Here is a 20,025-nt window from a genome sequence, read left to right as displayed (position 1 = left end):
CCTACTGACCCTGTGTACAGCAGAGGGGAACTCTGCTCGATCTTTTTTGCACCATCCTCTCATCTTCCAGAGCTATAGCAGACAATGCTCTGCTGCTGTTCATTGAGTTTTCATGGCCAATTTTTTTGGAAATGAGTGGCCAAGTCCTTCTTCCTAGTCTGTCTGTCTAGAAGCTCTACTGAAACTTGTCCATAATGGGTGACCCTGCTGGAATTTGAAATACTGATGGCATAGCTTTTAGCATCACAGCAATATGCAGCCACCACAGTATGACGACTGACAGATGGGTGGTGTGGTTCCCTGACTTGGGAGATGAACTCTGTCTGCAGTGGTGAGAGTGTTGAATTTTAACCACTAGGGCTGGCTAAAAAAAGTTAAGATACAGAAACCTAATTATGCATACTTTGATAGTAAAATCAATTGAATTATTTTAAATAATTTAAATAAATAAATTTACAATTGTGCTTTCCAGTGTTTTTTTTTGAATTGTATCAGTAATTTTGGTTCAGCTTGTATTTATACATAAATTATTCATCCAGTGTTGACAATTAGCAGATTCATCATTCTTTCTCTACACATTTGCCTAGCCCTTTTTGGTAAGGATTAATTGGGTGTATAAACACCCACATTATAGATATGCTACCAATCACTTGCTACTTGAGAAAAGCTAAACCTTTGAAAACATTTTAATGATTGCACACAAACATACCAAGAGTGGAGATAAAGAGAAAAATATCATCTATCGTTCCACTAAACCCCAACATATAACTTGACAACTGGTCTTCTTACAGACTTTTATTGATTTAATTTTTTATTTAATTTTATTTAATTTTTAGACTAGATAATAAATTTAGATGGTTCAACAAAGATTCCTTGCCATTCATCCATCTTCTTTCTATTTCCATGAACCTGGTTTGCAATTCTGAATTTTATCTTGATAAATATGAATAGTAAGTTGTTTGCTGAAGTGGCATTAAAAGATGTGGTATAATAAACCATTTTAAGTTTAAACACTTTTTAAATTTAGTGATAATTTTTAACATTAGTTTTTGTAGCAGCTCTTCAAAGTAATACTACTTTACTACTATTTCTTTAAGAAAATACATAGAACTAAAATTATGGCAATTCCAAAACTATACCTTAAATATAGATAGAATTTCTATATTTAATTAGCATTTGTGTAGCATTTTGTAGTTTTAGTATGCTTTTATGTAACTGCATTTACTGTTTAATCTTCATGAGAATTCTGTGAAGATCGTAGGGTATATTTTATTGTCTTCCTTTTCCTAAGGAAACAAATCAGGGTTTGCATTTTGACTGTCAGCATTCAAATCCAAGTCTTCTGATTGTATCGTCTTTGTACTGTAGCCAAAATCTTAAATCATTTTTCCTGATTTGAAATGGCTTTTATCCATTTTTTGACATTTTATTTATTGTCTGTAATAAAATCATGCTTACCTTTAAAAAAAATACTGAGAATACTACAGTGAATACCTCCATACCTGCCCTTCAACATACCTGTCTTTAAACTCACATAAGTGTACTTTATACTTTTCATTAGAGGGAAGAAAAGTATTTGTGTCCAGAGTTTTTAACATATTTGGAGATTTAGATTCCAATGATAAAGAGAAATACTGCAAATTCTTTTTTCTCTTGAGGTACTTTTGTTTAAGTTTTCTGAAAATCACTTTTAACTGTCAGACTTCTTGATGTGATTATTTGCCTTGTATTTCTGAGTTAAATACTTGAATTTTTCTGAAGTCACATTGTGTAATAGGCAAAGAAACCATAGATAAGTGCCCTTATACCTCATTTATTCAGCATCATTAGTGAATGCATTGTTGCACACATTAGATTTTTTTTCTTTGGATTAGTCAACATTAAATACCACATGAATTAAATCTATTTTAGCATTTGTAATACTTAAGCTTTCTAAAACATTTTATATTTCCATGGTTTCTTAAAGAATTGTACGTAGTTCAGGGACATCTCAAGTACCTCTGTTATTGGACTGTTGCATACATTTATGTCAGCCACATACTCCTGTTTTTGTTGGGCTCTAAGGCCAGCATCACTTTTTGCTGCTCTATTTTTGCCTCTTAAAGGCAGTATGCTTTTATCTAGTTTGCTGATCTGATATGCTTTTGCTTGGAAAATAGGTAACCAGTTTTGTGAGGAATTGTGTGTTTAATGAAAGTCCATAAATGTGGGAAACCCTACATGTAAAGAGCACAGCTGTAGTGCAGAGGGCTTTGACAGTTATTTTGGATATGCAGTGGCCTTTGCTTATTGGGGTCATGGGTCAGAGCATTGTTGTGACCACTGAATAAATGGGGGTGTTATAATAATTGTATTTTAAGGGAGAAGAGTTATTCTGATATTTTCCTTTGTTTTGGTGTTGCTCCGATTTACTCTATTATTGAGCTGGATTTAAATATTAATCATTTAAGGTCAAATTTCTAATGCATTTATGTTCTTCACTGGGTACAACCCAGTTACCATAACAATTTAGTAAAATAACTCTAATGGAATTTTCCTTTTGAATTTGGCTTTTCTTTTTTTTCTGTCCACCAGGGAGTAACTATTCCCAGTCAGAGGCGCTATGTGTATTATTATAGCTACCTGTTAAAGAATCATCTGGATTATAGACCAGTGGCACTGTTGTTTCACAAGATGATGTTTGAAACTATTCCAATGTTCAGTGGCGGAACTTGCAGTAAGTGCTCTGAATTCTCATCCTTCCATGTATTGGAACACTTTTCTTAACATATCTAGAAGTTTATATGAAAATTTAGAGAGAAATTTACCACACTTAAAATTTATGCAAGAGTGTATATTTCTGAAGTGTCCAAACTAATTAATGAACTTAGTTGTTCACATTGAGCTAAGGAAGACAAGAGCGATGGATTTTGATGTCTTTGAAGCCAAATTATATTTTTGAAAGAAATAGTCTGTGCTGTAAGTACAGCCTAAATTCTGACCAGATGACTAAAAAACTTGTCCCATCAGAGATCCAGCATGAGGGTAGCAGTGGGATTCATCAGTTTTCTGGTGTTAGAGCAGGAACCAATTCCCTCATATCTTAGGAACACTAGATGTTGATAGTAATAGTGACAAGGACATGAAAGGAAAAAATGATAAGACATGGCAAAAGGCTGAAGTATATTAAGTGAAGAGGGTTGAGTCAAAATGTGTGGAATATTAGAGAAATCCTGGATTTAGATCCGAGTACCAGTCCTAGATCTGTCATTAATGTACTGTGTAACCCTAGGCGCATCATCTACCTATCTTTGTGTTTGCTCATCCATAAGATGAAGATATTTTGAAATCTGAAACTTCCTAGATAAATACTAAATAGAGATTGTCATTGATGTCTGCCTCTAATTTATCTTTCTTACCCTCACCTCTCTACACCTACCTCAGTTATGCTGATCCTGTTCTGATTCTCTCCTATTCTTGGCCAAAGGTTCTTAGCTAGACTGATAGGAACCTCAGTTAATACCTAGACCGAAAGCAGTTAGTCAAGGGAGAATGCATGGAGGGAAGTTTTATCCAGCTCTGTGAAAAACCAAACTGTTGCTGCTTTTTTCTGTAACAGAGTTTTATATTAGTTTCTGCCTTGAAAGTGATCAGTCAAGTTTTCATGTTTTGAGAAATATATTTTATTTTCTTAGAGTGCAGTTTCACAGTTTCCAGTTAACATATCGCTACATTATTTCTTTTAATACCTGTAATAATATTTCAGTGTTATTTTGCAATTTGTTAGTGATTTTAGTTATTAGCTTTGATTTTTGCTTCTTGAAGATATTTATATAATTAAAAAATTTGGATTCCTAAATTAATTTATACTTAGGAAATTAATTTCTTGATATTATTTATCTTTGTCAGATAGATGTGATCACCCTCATCAGATCTTTCCTGTGTTTTTAGAGCAAGGCAACATTATCTCAGACCACAGATTTTAATACAGCATGTTAAGGGCTTCTAAGAGACTTCATTGATGCGCTTGTCATCTCAGTACAATTATAAAACTGCTGAGTGCAAGCACTGGGCTGTCAGAGATGGTTGACATAGGAACTTAATAGATTTATAGAAGCGTAGAAAAACTCATGCTCTTCCTATTGGCTAGGTATCAGTGAAAGAGCCAAAAGAAAGATATAAAGTATTAGAGAGATAATAAAGGAGAGAGAACATTCAGTTCAATAATCTTAATCTAGTATAATTTTTTTCACATTGGCCTCTCTAGCAAAAATCTCCTATTGGCTCTTTCTGCCTACCTTCGTTTAAACACTGGGGTTTTTTTTGGTCTCTCAGTATTACATTTAGACTGCTAAAGTTACTGACTATTAAAATCTTTTTAATCTTTACTAATTTTCCAGTTCTCTGTTTATGCACTGTAATTTAATGCTATGTAATGAAGCTGTATAATAAGTAATATATAATTAAATTGGAGCTTGTATGTATAAATTATAAATGGCATATTCAGAAAAAGAAAAAATTTTAGGGGGTTGTTGAATAAGTTTTGTGAAGGAAGTCCATCTCTTGATTGAACGTTGGAGAAAGCGTACAGTTTAGATTGGCATTAAAACTGAAGGAGGTTTTCATATAGGCAATAGGAAATAGCTTGATTGAAGCACAGTAGGAGGAAATGAGCTGGACAAGAAATGTAGAGACAGAGAATGGAAAAGGAATGGAATGTGTTCCTGACTGTTCGAGGACCCTGAATGGGGATATCGGACTTGATTTGATAAATACTACAGTGTCAGTGATAATACTAGAGGCTTAAGCTGCATTTTTAAGTACAGTTGTCTAGAAAGTAGTGACTGCAAGAGGAAAAAAATGGTGGAAAGGAAGCCAGTCATGTGGCTTGCTTTGTGCCAGATGTGCTTTGTTAGGCCAGTCAAATAGCATTTGATTAATTTTTCTTTTGCCATTTATATCTGAAGTTTTTGTCAAAATTTTGATCCTGGTCAGGTGAATAATTCACAAAAATGGGAAGAAAGAAAAGTGAATCTGAGACTTGGAGACATGAATGTTGATATTTTGCTTTTAAACATATTTCAAATCAGGTGAAGGTGAGCTGTTTACATGAAGATAGTGGGTATTTGAAAGTATGATTTTGAATCCTAGGTGAGAGAAGTGAGACGTAGTAGTTAAGCCTTTCGTCTAACTATGATGTGGGGCTAGAGCATGGGAAGGCTCAGGGAAACAGGGTGAGGACTGAGACAAGGGGGATTGCAGCAGTTTGGGTTTAAGAGGAAGAAGAGGAGTTAGTGAGGGAAACAAAACTTGTGGTGAAAATAAAGTATCTTCTAGAGTTCTCAGGGGTTATCAACCTTTTTCTTACTTGATTATTTTCTTAATATTTCTAAATAAAGGAAAAGTTACTGTATTTTATATATCTAAAAGGATTAAAAAATGTTAATAAAAGATGATCAGTGTGATTTTCTCTTAATACATCAGTATGCAGGAAAATTTAACTCTGGTTTTTGTTTACTAGGTATTGATCTTGTCATTTCTTTAGAACACAGTCAGTCATATCAAAGGATATGTGTCAGAATTGTGCCTTAGAAGTCAACAAAATCATACTAATGTTGGACTTCTGATAAGTTGCATCTTATATATCTAAAATGTGAAATTCATATGGTAAAGAAAATTATTTTCTTTAGTGATTTAAGGAAATGTTTTTTATTAAAACTTTTTAGTGTAGTTTCTTGGGGAAATTCTAAGTAACACTGATTTGTAATTAGTTTATGAATTGTTTATACAGTTGTGAAATTCTTGAAGATACACATTTTAGATGTAGGTTAGTTGAAATCTGGGTTATATAGTTAATTTGATTTTTAAAGTCCTAAAATCAGAATTATTAGATTCTGAATTAGTGGAATTTGAATTAATAAGATTACAAAACGTTTTCATCCTGGTTGATTATCACAGCTTTGAAATCATAACTTGTTTGCTTCTTCAAACTAGACTTCCTAGTGAAATTTTCAGTATCACATAAAGTCTTGTAAAATGGCCCATTGTACTTTGAATCTTTAGTCAAGGAAGTGAAAATTATTGAGAGATTGTTAGTGTAATGTTTCTCTTTTTTGGAGTGCCTTTTTCTCGTGATAAATGGCTCACAAATCCGTATTTGAATAACCACACATGCTTTTATCAAACCTCCAGTTTATTATATGATTACTGATATTGCTTTAGATATTACACAGATGAGCCAGTAAGTGTATATTAAACTGGAAAATTCATTTAGCTTGGATAAGCTTTTTGCCTTGTTATCACAGTTGTTGGTCACATTGATAAAGAATATGATAAAGAATATAATTTTTTCCCCCATCTTCAAGGCTGATGCCTTTTGGTGCTGAGAATTTTTATGTCTGTATGTCTATATCTACCTGTCTGTCTATCTAATATATATCATGCACTTTATGCAAGCTTATATTTCAACTTCTTGATTGTCTTGGCATGTTTCCTTCAAGACCTGCTTCTTACCTCTTAAGGTTAATCACGTTCTTTTTTAATGAACTCTTGAGTTTTTTAATTCAGTGTACTACGAATGAATTACACTTCGTCAAATTATTTAGGTAACTTAAAGTTTTTAAAGTCCTGGGATTTTAATATTAATGTCTTTAATTTCTATTGTTAATGTCATTAGGTATAAATGTATTTATGAGTAGATTTAAAGAATAAAATATATAATCCTTCCCTTTCCATACTTTACTATCTTTTAGTTGAATTGCTAATATATAAGCGTGATACATTTTGAGAGGTCGTATTTTACCAGTTACTTTAAAACAGACATGGGCCAAAGCCAAAACACCTGTTACTGAAAATGGGGTGTGTTTTGGAGGGGAGGGGGCTTGCGCTGCAATTTGTACTTGATGTCTGTTGCATTTCTTTGCAGACATTTCAGATTTCTTTCTTCTTGCTTTTCATGATGATGGCTTTATATACCTTTAAAAAATAAAATGTGAGCTATAGGTAAAATGAATGATGGCTAATATTTTTATAAATATTGGAGCTTGTGTTTATGGAATTTATTATAACTTTTATAGATTATGTTCTCTTTCCTTTTGTGAACATGTAATGATTTGTATTTTGTAGTTTTTGTTACATGATAGAAATTTTAAAATACTGCAGTAAAAAGGTGCCTTTTGTCAAGTTCATAAATGTGCCAGAAAATTATTTTAGTTTGCTTAAAGTAATTTATATTAGATTTTTAACATCATTTCAATGTTAAAGTTTGATGTTACTGTGGTTCTAGAAGTCTAATCTTGGGACTTACTAATTATGAAATAGAGAACCTTGTGTTGAAGGTTCAAACTAGGGAAATCTTGTACTAATTATATTTTTTTACCTGATTCATTTCCATTGATTTGTTTTAGATCAAGGTTACAGATGCTGAATTACTATTTTTTGTATATTGCTAATATTAATCATTAAAATAGTTTTTGACAGTTTGACAGTTAAAGGCATTTCCTGTGAAATGATACTACTATGTATTTAACCGTGCAGATCCTCAATTTGTGGTCTGCCAGCTAAAGGTGAAGATATATTCCTCCAATTCAGGACCCACACGACGGGAAGACAAGTTCATGTACTTTGAGTTCCCTCAGCCGTTGCCTGTGTGTGGTGACATCAAAGTAGAGTTCTTCCACAAACAGAACAAGATGCTAAAAAAGGTTTGCACTTTACTTTTATTGGGAAAAATATCCAAAATAGCCATACCTTTAATAGTAACTTCAGATCTTTTGCTTAAAGCATTTGGCAGAAATAATTAGGCAGAAATAATTCTGTAAGGAGAGATTAAAAGATATATTTTATTTTATGATTGACAGCTAGTGAATTATAATTGATTTTCTATTAGATCTGTACATGCTTTGCTTATTATGGCATTGAGAGCCCTTATAATGGTAAATAATCCTATTAGGAAGAAAAGGCCACATGGCATTATAATTTGAGATGAATTTTCCTTAACTTGGGTTATACAAAGAAATTTTGTGAAACTATTAAAGATTGCATACATACTCCATTAAATCAGTTATAATCCTCTTAGGAAGGATGATTAATTAACTGAGAAGAAGTTAGCATGGGACCAAGAGTTGGAAAAAATTTGGTCTGTATGTATAAATAAGATCTGTTCCGTGGTGTTGTGTAATTACACAAACCACTTATCCCCTATTTTGGTTTATGTTTCTTGAGACTGAGTCATTTTATATTTAGCTTCCTCAAATTTACTGAGTATTTCAATTTTTAGCTAAGAGAGAAATAGGTATGGAGAGGAAGTAATAAAGAATGAAAAAATTTGGTATTATTTAAATATGCAGGTTTAGAAAGTTAGTGAGGTTTGCCTCTTACTGAGCTATATTTAGAGAATGCAAGAGTTCATTTTAAAACAAACTATCTTGGTTTAAAATATTAAGTGTGAACATTTAAGGTGAGCCTAAGGTGCAAAACTTTTAGATAGTAGTGAACAAAAACACTGGCTTTTGTATATTGTTACTGCCTCGTTAAACATACTAAATAGCGTATTGCCAATCTGTAGGCATTCTCAGTAATAGGATTGATTATTTTCCTGATGTTTAGCTTTTTTTCATTTTTGAAAGAAAATAAGAGGAAGTTTCATTTACTACAAAATTTTAAACCCTACTTTGACTTATCAGAAGAAATATAATTTCCTTTATCCAGAATCCAAGTAGCTGGAAAATCACAAAATGTTAAACTTACATTTTCACCAGAAACCTATTTCCTACCTCTTCTGTACAAATAAAAGTTAAATATATCTCCATAACTTTGAAAAATTATTTTTCAGTAACCTAAGAAGTGTTAGCAAAAAAAAAAAAAAAAAAAAAATTAAGATAATTTTTTTCTTCTGTTCATTGTAAGACTGGTACACATAAAATTTTATACTTTGCTTTTAAAAATAGGCATGTACGTCACTAGTCCTCTCTACCTTTAGGAATGTGCTAGTTCTTGTTTCAGTTATCATTTATGTATTACATTAACACATGTAAAATTGAAGATTAGATTAAATGTTTATAATACGTTTATCTTGGATTACTTTACATATATTTTCATTTCATGTGATTTTTTCCTGCCTGTTAGAAATATTTGCCGTGATTTAAGCAAAAACAGTTTTAGTATAATCAGCACATATATGGCATCAACAGTTTTGGAAATTTAAATATTATAGCTTATTTTTTTCTGACTCTAAGTGAAATATATATGTAGTTCCTAACTCAATGACTTGGCCAAAATAATTGAAATTAACAAGTATTTTTAAAAAGAGTTACATATAAGATTGCTTTGCTAGGTACTATTAAAAGATACAAAGACATTTAAAACATAAGATACTTAAGGGTCTTACTGTCTCCGTGGGTGAAAAAAAACTTGAAGATAAATTAGAATTAAAAGATTTAAATGGCAGTTTAAGGCACCAGTTAAGATGTCATAAGGCTGTACGTCATTAATTGTCAAATGACCCATACAGGTCATATTCTAGTAATTAAGAGAAGAGAGAGATCATTTTCTATGTTGATCAAGAAAGGTTTGAAGTGAAGGTTTTTGATTAACAAGATCTCATATTATTAGTAAGTAGTGATTCTTTTTTACAAATAGACATTTTATAACATATAAAAAAGTCAGAAGTACTTACCTGCCTACCATATTTTATTATGAAAATTTTGAAACATACATTGTCATGTAAGAAACTGGAGTTACTTAATGTTTGTATTGCCATAAGTAAAATGTGTCTGCCTTACTTTATGGGGAAGTTATACTGATATTTTAAGAACTTTTGTTGAAGTAAGTTTTGTAATAGATAGCTTGTTGAAATGTAGAGAAAATTAAATCCATTTCTGAATTTTTTTATATGTACATACATATAAACTCAAAACATTTTTTAAAGCTAATATTAGACTAGAAAGGAGATACTTTACTTAAAGTTTTAAGACAAAAGTAAGTTATCTTAGAACTTGTAGAATTACATTTTTGGTCTAAAATTTGAATAAAAGAAAAATCATTTGTGAATTTGATGCAGCAGGTAACCTACAGATTGCCAAGTATTAGTCTTTGTGTTTACCTTTATTCAAAATATCAAATAACTTATGGCTTATTTTGTTGACTTCTTGGGGCAAATGTTGAATATAGGTGATGGATAAATATATATATATATATATATATATTTAAATTTAAAATCTTTTTTTTTTTAGGACAAAATGTTTCACTTTTGGGTAAATACATTCTTCATACCAGGACCAGAGGAAACCTCAGAAAAAGTAGAAAATGGAAGTCTATGTGATCAAGAAATTGATAGTATTTGCAGTATAGAGCGTGCAGATAATGACAAAGAATATCTAGTACTCACTTTAACAAAAAATGATCTCGACAAAGCAAATAAAGACAAGGCCAACCGATACTTTTCTCCAAATTTTAAGGTCAGTTAAAAACATTTTGAGGAGTTGGTGTGTGGCTCTGTGTGTGTCTTTGTTTTATTCTAGGTTTATAGCTGGTGAAGGACTTGCTTGACTAATTTTTGAATTAAATTAAGTATTATTTAGAAGGAATATTTATCTATCAGTTACCTAACAAAATCCAGGATGCACACAGAGTCCAAAAACTGTGTTTTCCTTACCCTGTTCTTAGTTATTGTTTGGTGAAATCTGGGGCAGAGGTTGGGGAGGGGAGTTAAGTAAGTGAGAAATGAAGTAGGCATGGGGGGAGTGTAAGGGAACTCAGTTATTTGGGAGTGAGTCTTAGGGAATATTCTTACTGCTTCCACTCTTGTCCCCATCCAATTTATTCTCAACCCTTTGGAGTGATCTTAAAAATAGACTTGATTGTGTCACTCTTGCTTACACTTTTTAAAGACCTTGTGGTTTTTCGATATGATCTACAAGGACCTGCATAACTTAGCACAGGCCTACCTCTTACATCAACTCTAGCCACATTCTCTCCCACCTCCCTACGATCCACCCATACTGGTCTCTCTTCATTTCTTCAGAATGCTGAACTCTTCTCCAGTCTTTCCAATTCTTTTCCTTTTCCCTGTACCTCAGCCTTTCCTCTGCCCTTCACATGACTGTCTTTCTCAAATTTTAGCCTTAGCTTCAATCTCGTTTGCTCTGAAAGGCCTTCTCTGATCATCCTCCCCTGCTATTCCCTTTTTAAAACTCTGTCTACTTCCTTTGTATTCTGAAATTGTATGATTTATTTTACTTTTACCTATAGTGTGTGTGTGTCTATTTCTGTTTCTAATTATAAATAAGAATTCTCTGCATTAAAAAATCTGACATGTAAACATTCCCAAATGGTGGTTTGCTGTTTTTTACCCTTTCCTTTTTCTTATTCTACTTGATTCCCCCCTTTCCTTTAACCTGCCCCCCTCCATTCTCTTTTTAGATTTTCTTACTTTTTGCTTCATTTCATTTTTATATCATGTAACAACCTAACCATAGCTCATAAAAATATTGCTAGTAATAATAAAAATAAAGGGCGTGCTACATATTTTAAGTGAAAATAGATCCAGTATTAAGTGCCTTTAGATCTTATTTCTTTTAAGTGTTTATTTACTTATTTTTTTGATGAGGAAGCTTGGCCCTGAGCTAACATCTCTTACCAATCTTCCTCATTTTGCTTGAGGGAGATTGTCACTGAGCTAACATCTAAGCCAGTCTTCCTCAATTTTGTACGTGGGACATCGTCTCAGCATGGCTTCATGAGTAGTGCATAGGTCAGCACTTGGCATCCGAACCCGTGAACCCTGGGCTGCCAAGTGGAGTGTGCTAGCTTAACTGTTACGCCACTGGCCTGGCCTCTCTTTTTAAGTGTTTTGAAATGCCTTTTAGAACCCACAGTTTTCCATTCACTTTCTTTTCTCCAAATCTGCATTTTCCTCAATCATTCGTTTAAAGTGTGGCTTCCTCTAGTTTTATTGTTTTCTATTTTAGTGTTACAAGAGGTTTTATATTTGTGATTACAAATAAAAACTATTTCAATTATCAATAAATATTATATAATGGTAAGTGCTATGACAAAATAAACAGAGTTAGGATAGAGAACGATCTTAGTGTGTTTTTTAGCTGGATGATTAGAGAAGGCCTCTCCAAGCAGGTGACATGTAATAAAAGACCTAAATGAAGTGAGGGAGCTATACAAATATTCATGAAAAGATGCAAAAGCCATGAGATAGAAATGGGCTTGGTATATTTAAGGAGCAATACATAAGAAATCATTTTAACTAAAGCACACCAGTCTAAGTGTGAAGACTAATACTAGAGTGTTTTCAGTGCGAGAAAGATGTAATCTGAATTTTGTCTTTGAAAGTTCACTCTGTCCACTCCTTTAAAATATAGACTGGAGAGGAAAGTAGGGAGAGGGGGCAAGTATGCAAAGCTGAGAGATTGGTTAAGAGGCTGTTGCGGTGGTTTAGTTCAGATGAGAGGTGGTGGTTGCTTGGACTAGAGTGAGGCAGTGAGGGGTAATGAGAAGCTGTCAGATTAGGCATATATGGTATTTTGATAATAGAAGTAGAAGGATGTACTGATGGCTGGATGTTGGATGTAAGAGAAGGAGAAGAACTGATCATGACTCTTGGTTAATGGGGGAGGAACTCTAGATAGGATAGAATGAGTAAGGGATTTGAACTCAGATCTGATTTAAGTCCCACATCTACCACCTACTAGATATGTGTGGCCTTTGGCAAGTTTCCTAACCTTTCTGGGCCTTAGCTTCCTCCTCTTTATAATAGAAATACCTGCCTTGCAGAGTGTTTTGACAGTTATTTCAGCTATGCCTGTAAAGGCTCTTGGTCCACTATTTACACCACTGTATGATAACTTTCTTCTCCTTCCTCCTGTTAGGTGAAGTTTTTAGGGCTAATGGGATCCTAACATCATTGTTGATCAGTATTTTGTGTAGTATAGTATTTTTTTGGTATTGTTTGTATCAGAAAACACATTGTGTTTTAGACAAGTAGTAAGTGAAACGTTCTTTTGGAACTCAACTATTTGTAAATTGAATTTTGTGATTGAAAATATATTATGTGAACTATTGATGAACTTCAATCTCAGTGCATTTCTTTTATAGAATTATTTAGTTAATGCTTGCAGTTTATGCTTATTAAAAAAATAGTATAGGGCCAACCCCAGTGGCCTAGTGGTTAAGTTTAGCAGTCTGGATTTAGTTCCTGGGTATGGACCTACGCCACTTGTCTCTGAGTAGCCATGCGGATGTTAGCTCAGGGTGAATCTTCCTCAGCAATAAATAAATAAATAAATAAATAAATAAATAAATAAATAAAATAGTATATTAACATCCTAGTTTATCTTTTCAGTATATAATAAGAAAGAAAATGTAGGAAATCTTAAGAAGGTGGTCATTTAAAAGGGATCTGCCTTTAAAAGATTGTGTTTGTCATAGTACTTAAAAATGAATCTGCTAATCAGATTTATGGATTTTCCATTTAAACTTTCTCTTCTTTCTCTAGGTGAAGCTGTACTTCACAAAAACAGTAGAGGAGCCATCAAATCCAGAGGCTAGCAGTTCAACTTCTGTAACACCAGATGTTAGTGACAATGAACCTGATCATTATAGATATTCTGACACCACTGACTCTGATCCAGAGAATGAACCTTTTGATGAAGATCAGCATACACAAATTACAAAAGTCTGAATTTTTTTTTTTATCAAGAGGGATAAAACTCCATGAAAACAAACTTGAATAAACTGAAAATGGACCTTTTTTTTTAATGGCAATAGGACATTGTGTCAGATTACCAGTTATAGGAACAATTCTCTTTTCCTGACCAATCTTGTTTTACCCTATACATCCACAGGGTTTTGACACTTGTTGTCCAGTTGAAAAAAGGTTGTGTAGCTGTGTTATGTATATATCTTTTTGTGTCAAAAGGACATTTAAAATTCAATTAGGATAAATAAAGATGGCACTTTCCCATTTTATTCCAGTTTTATAAAAAGTGGAGACAGACTGATGTGTATACGTAGGAATTTTTCATTTTGTATTCTGTCACCAACTGAAGTGGCTAAAGAGCTTTGCTATATACAGGTTCACATCCTACCCCTTTGCACTTGTGGCAACAGATAAGTTTGCAGTTGGCTAAGAGGAGTTTCTAAGAGATTTTGCTACATTCTAATGCATGTATTCGGGTTAGGGGAATGGAGAGAATGCTCAGAAAGGAATATATTTTATGCTGGACTCTGGACCATATACCATCTCCAGCTATTTACATGCACCTTTCTTTAGCATGCTACAGTTATTAATCTGGACGTTTGAGGAATTGGCCGCTGTCACTGCTTGTTGTTTGTGCATTTTATTTTTTTTAAGCATATTGGTGCTAGAAAAGGCAGCTAGAGGGAGTGAATCTGTATTGGGGTACAGGAATGAACCTTCCACAACATCTTAAGAATCCACAAATGAAGGGATATAAAAATAATGTGGTCATACATAGGAAACACAGCAACAATGACTTAACCATATAAATGTGGAGGCTATCAACAAAGAATGGGCTTGAAACATTATACAAATTGACAATGATTTATTAAATATGTTTTCTCAATTGTAATGACTGCTCCATCTCCTGTGTAATCAAGGCCAGTGCTAAAAGTCAGATGCTATTAGTACCTACATCAGTCAACAACTTACACTTATTAGTTTTCAATCATATACCTGCTGTGGATGCTTCATGTGCTGCCTGCAAGCTTCTTTTTTCTCAATAAATATAAAATATTTTGTAATGCTGCACAGGAAATTTCAATTTGAGATTCTACAGTAAGCAGTTTTTTTTCTTTAAAGATTTATGATGCACTTATTCAATCCAATAGCTGTCAGCCGTTCCACCCTTTTGACCTTACACATTCTATTACAATGAGTTTTGCAGTTTTGCACATTTTTTAAATGTCATTAACTGTTAGGGAATTTTACTTGAATACTGAATACATATAATGTTTATATTTAAAAGGACATTATTTGTGTTAAAAAGGAAATTAGAGTTGCAGTAAATTTTCAACACTGCACAAATAATAAGGCATTTACTTTTTCAGTAGAAATTGTCCCACATAATGCTTTTATCAAGTTGCTATTGAAAGAATAGATTTTTTTTTTAATGTGCAGTGTTGAATCATTTCTTCATAGTGCTAGAGTTAGGACTAGGGCTTAAATTTCACTTCTTAAATATCATATATTTGATATGCCCAGACTGCATATGATTTTAAGCAGAGTACAACTACTATTGTAAGGCTAATGTGAAGATATGATTAAAAAGATTTTCCCCCCAGAAATTTGGTGTCTTTCAAATTATACCTTGACCTTGAACATTTGAACATCCAGCCAGTTTATTTCTTAATGTTGTAAAATCTCATTTTCAATAACTTATTGGTGCTGAAATTGTTCACTAGCTGTGGTCTGACCTAGTTAATTTACACACACAGATTGCATAGGACCTACTAGAGCAGCATATATAGAGTTTGATGGCAAATAGATGAGGCAGAACTTTATCCAAAATATTCTTAGTAAATAATGTTGACATGTTTTCCATACCTCGTCAGTTTCATTCAACAAATAAAATTTTTAAATTTTTTAACAAAGCTCTTAGGATTTACACATTTATATTTAAACATTGATATATAGAAAATTAATTGATTGCTCATAAGTTAAATTGGTAAAGTTAGAGACAACTATTCTAAGATCTCACCATTGAAATTTATATGCCACCTTCTCTTTCATAAAAGCTGAAAATGAAAATCAACTATTCGTATTTTGAAGATAGTTATTAATACTGTTATTTGTTACAGTTTTGGGCACAGTGTATTGAAACATAACTTGTATTGTTCCAATATATAATATGGAGGGCCAGGTCATAAATAATGACATTATAATGGGCTTTTGCACTGTTATTGTTTTTCCTTTGGAATGTGAAGGTCTGAATGAGGGTTTTGATTTTGAATGTTTCAATGTTTTTGAGAAGCCTTGCTTACATTTTATGGTGTAGTCATTGGAAATGGAAAAATGGCATTATATATATATTATATATATAAATATATATTATACGTACTACTCTCCTTTATTTCAGTTACCATCCCCATAGAATTTGACAAGAATTGCTATGACTGAAAGGTTTTCGAGTCCTAATTAAAACTTTATTTATGACAGTATTCATAATTAGCCTGAAATGCATTCTGTAGGTAATCTCTTTGAGTTTCTGGAATGTTTTCTTACTTAGACTTTTTGGATGTGCAGCCGCTTACATGTCTGAAGTTACTTGAAGGCATCACTTTTAAGAAAGCTTACAATTGGGCCCTGTACCATCCCAAGTCCTTTGTAGCTCCTCTTGAATATTTTTTGCCATAATTATTAAAGGGTAGTTGAATAAATAGCATCACCATTCTTTGCCGTGGCACAGGTTATAAACTTAAGTGGAGTTTACCGGCAGCATCAAATGTTTCAGCTTTAAAAAATAAAAGTAGGGTACAAGTTACATGTTTAGTTCTAGAAAATTTGTGCAATATGTTCATAACGATGGCTGTGGTTGCCACAAAGTGCCTCGTTTACCTTTAAATACTGTTAATGTGTCATGCATGCAGATGGAAGGGGTGGAACTGTGCACTAAAGTGGGGGCTTTAACTGCAGTGTTTGGCAGAGTTGCCTTCTACCCTGCCAGTTCAAAAGTTCAATCTGTTTTCATATAGAATATATATACTAAAAAATTTCAGTCTGTTAAACAGCCTTACTCTGATTCAGCCTCTTCAGATACTCTTGTGCTGTGCAGCAGTGGCTCTGTGTGTAAATGCTATGCACTGAGGATACACAAAAAAATATGATGTGTACAGGATAATGCCTCATACCAATCAGATGTCCATTTGTTATTGTGTTTGTTAACAACCCTCTATCTCTTAGTGTTATAAACTCCACTTAAAACTGATTAAAGTCTCATTCTTGTCATTGTGTGGGTGTTTTATTAAATGAGAGTATAATTTAAATTGCTTAAATTCATTGAAATTTTAAATAATGGGCAGCCAAATGTGATTAAGTTTTCTGTAAATTGTTTTTCTGCTGTCCTTCAAAGCCTACAATTATAAAACCATGGGCCTTTGTCAACTTAGGAGTAGAGTATCAGTCTACTCATCTTTAAGAGAGGCAGTAATTTTTTAGGGCTTTAGTCAACATTTAAATTGTTTTAAGCACATTAAGTAACATTCTAATCCTGAAAAAGTTCAAGATTCTTGAAAAATTGTGCGTATATATGTACGTATTTTTTTTACTAAGTCAGATGTCTGAAAATAACTCCTCAGAATGGATTTGATACTCCAGATCTCAATTTGTGGCTTTTCCATTCTTTATGATTCTGTAGTCTGCCATCAATATGTGGGAAACTTCATTTACTCATGTGACTTGTGCCATTTAAAAACTGATATTCCAGAATAGTCTAAAGGACTTTGTGTACCTGAATTTAATCTTGTTATTTCTAATATTCTTAAAAGCTTAAAGACTAAGGCATATCCTTTCAACCAAGCATAGTAAGGTAATAAGTGAAAGCGTAGCTTGTACAGACATTTTGAAAATAAAGCAAACCATTTATGGAACAGTGGAATTTAATGTTATTTCAAGTTTACGTTTTCTCCATGTGACTTTTTAAAAGTGTGAATAATGTATAATCTAAAAAAGTATGAGAAGTGTGTGTGTACACGCACACACATTTTTTCTCTTTAGGTATCTTAAGTATGGTTGAAAACTATACTGGAGTCTAAAATTAGTCTGTTTTTAAAGAAGATCTTGGTCATGTCTGAAAATAGGAATTTACTGGCAGTTTTGTTTTTAATGGCATATTCTCACTACACTGTAGTTTGAGCTAGTTTGGTTAAATGAATGCCATCACCATTTCCATTGAGAATTTAAAAATCACCAGTGTTTAACATGCAGGCTTCCAAAGGCTTACAAAAAATCAAGACCCTTAAATCTAGTTAATTTGCTGCTAACGTAAAACTCTTTTTGTTCTTTTATTCTTGCCAGATGATTAGTCACACGTCTAAAACTTCATCTTAAATGGCTTAAGTTTTAATTAGCAGTGCTGTTACTAGAGCAGAGAGAAATGTTTGTGAATGGAAATAATAGTAAATATTCAATCAAACTGGTATAAGGACAGTACCTAAACAACTAGCAAAAAAGATAATAGAGAAAAATATTTTAAAACTTTGAAAGATGAGATGTTAGAGACTGATTTTCCTATAGAATTATATGGCTATAGGAAGCCTAATGATTAAGTTGCTTGTCAGTTGTTTTAAATTTTAGAGCAAATCTATTCTTTTATGACCATGATCTTGCTATTTTTTCATCTTTCAGGAGATCTTCCTTCTTAAAGGTATATCAGAATGTAGATAGCCACCCTGACAAATTCATATTGGTTGGTAGCTTTAAAAGTTTGCAATATGAAGACAGGAAAGGATAAATAAAGTAGTTTCATTGGTGGTAATACTTTTTGGTTCTTAAGTTACCTATTTTGAGAATACTTTCTCATAACAAAGTAATCACAATCCCGTCTGGAGACACAGCCATTATTAATGCTTTAGTGACTATACAATCATTTTTTCTGTATATTCATGTATATATTTTCTTTAAAAAATGAAATTTGTACTGTGCATACTCTCAAAGCCTTTAAGCTTATTATTTCTATCATGGATTTGTAGAATGTTCATTTACATTAGAAAATGGACAGTGATTTGATCCTAACGCTACAGATGCAGATCATGTGTGATTATTGAGAGCTCCTTCCAATTCAGTGGGTTGGTTCATCATGAATGTTTAAATATCGCTGGCATCAGGATGATATATGTCCAAGTAAAGAAAACTGTTACATTTATTTAGTGTAGACAAGCTTAACATTGTAGATATTTCTCTTCAAAAACCATTTTAAATATTTGCATTTTGAAATTATGTGTCAAATAGTTAAACAGAATGTGTGAAACACTATATTACTAGTTAACTTCATCATCACCTTTCTCTTTCCCTTATAGGTTGGAAAAGAAGGATGAACTTTTCAGTTTTTATAGTTCCCAAACAGTTGCTCAATTTAGAGTGAATTAGTTTAACACCTGCAAAAAAAGAAGAAAAGCTACTGCTGGTTTATCACTTAGTTGTCTTTAAATTTGTGTGCTCATGTGATTTCCATCACATCAAAAACAATATTTCATGAATGGTTCACATTTAGCTCTGGAACATGTTTCGTGTAATGGTGAGCTTATAACAGTACCTGTAACTTTTTTGACAGTTATTTGAGAATTTTGGTGAAAAAAAATTTAGCTGGAGGGCAGTACCTAGCTTATGAACCAGTGTATTGATATTTCAAGAACACTTTTACATATATGAGTGAAGTCAACTGCCGTCTTTGAGCATTACCACATTTTAAAATAAAGCTGCATATTTTTAAATGAAGTGTTTAACAAGGATTTATATTTTTCATTTTTCTAAATTAAAAATAATTTATATCTCCTTTGTTGCATGTGGATTCTCATCTGTCCTTGAAATGGTTAGAGATTTTATTTGTGTGGAATGGAGCAAGGCTTCTAGTCATGGCTCTAGTGTTTCAGTTTGTCAAATCTGTTTAGTGAAATTCTTGAAATGTTTAGGTGTGGCTTTCTGTAGCCTTTCATTTATTGGCCTTTATTTATGTGCACCTTTCGGATTTTCTGCCTACTCTATACAGTTGTCCAAATGGTATCCCACGTTTACAAATGTCCTTTCAGTTTCTGTTTTCTTTTTTCATTAAGTTGCGCCAGTGCCCTAATGGGCAGTATGTGTTTGTGTGTGCATGTGTGCAGGCGTTAGTGTGTGAATATGTGTGTGTGTGTAAATTAGATTTTTGAGAATGCTAGACTCCAACTTTAGAGATTAGATAGTTTGATTCAGGCAAACAGATTTCACTGGAATTTCACAATTCATGGTAATGAAAATAATGTTAACCCTGGATGACCTTTGACATACAGTAATGAATCTTGGCTATTAATGAGTTTGTT

General features: G+C 32.8%; 1 protein-coding gene across 2 annotated transcripts in view; it reads left to right on the top strand.

Moving 5' to 3' along the window:
- Positions 1–16,957, top strand: part of PTEN (phosphatase and tensin homolog) — an 88,213-nt gene extending 71,256 nt beyond the window's left edge. For both annotated transcript variants that reach the window (XM_014864358.3, XM_014864359.3), the window contains 4 exons: positions 2,575–2,716; positions 7,516–7,682; positions 10,212–10,436; positions 13,487–16,957. In XM_014864358.3, coding sequence (XP_014719844.1) covers positions 2,575–2,716; positions 7,516–7,682; positions 10,212–10,436; positions 13,487–13,672 — 720 coding nt within the window. In that variant the 3' untranslated portion in view covers positions 13,673–16,957. The remainder of the gene's footprint in view (positions 1–2,574; positions 2,717–7,515; positions 7,683–10,211; positions 10,437–13,486) is intronic.
- The last annotated feature ends 3,068 nt before the right edge of the window (positions 16,958–20,025 follow it).

Source organism: Equus asinus, chromosome 2 (genome assembly GCF_041296235.1).
Source record: "Equus asinus isolate D_3611 breed Donkey chromosome 2, EquAss-T2T_v2, whole genome shotgun sequence".
NCBI classification, from domain to species: Eukaryota; Metazoa; Chordata; class Mammalia; order Perissodactyla; family Equidae; genus Equus; species Equus asinus.
This window is presented reverse-complemented; position numbering and strand designations above follow the sequence as displayed.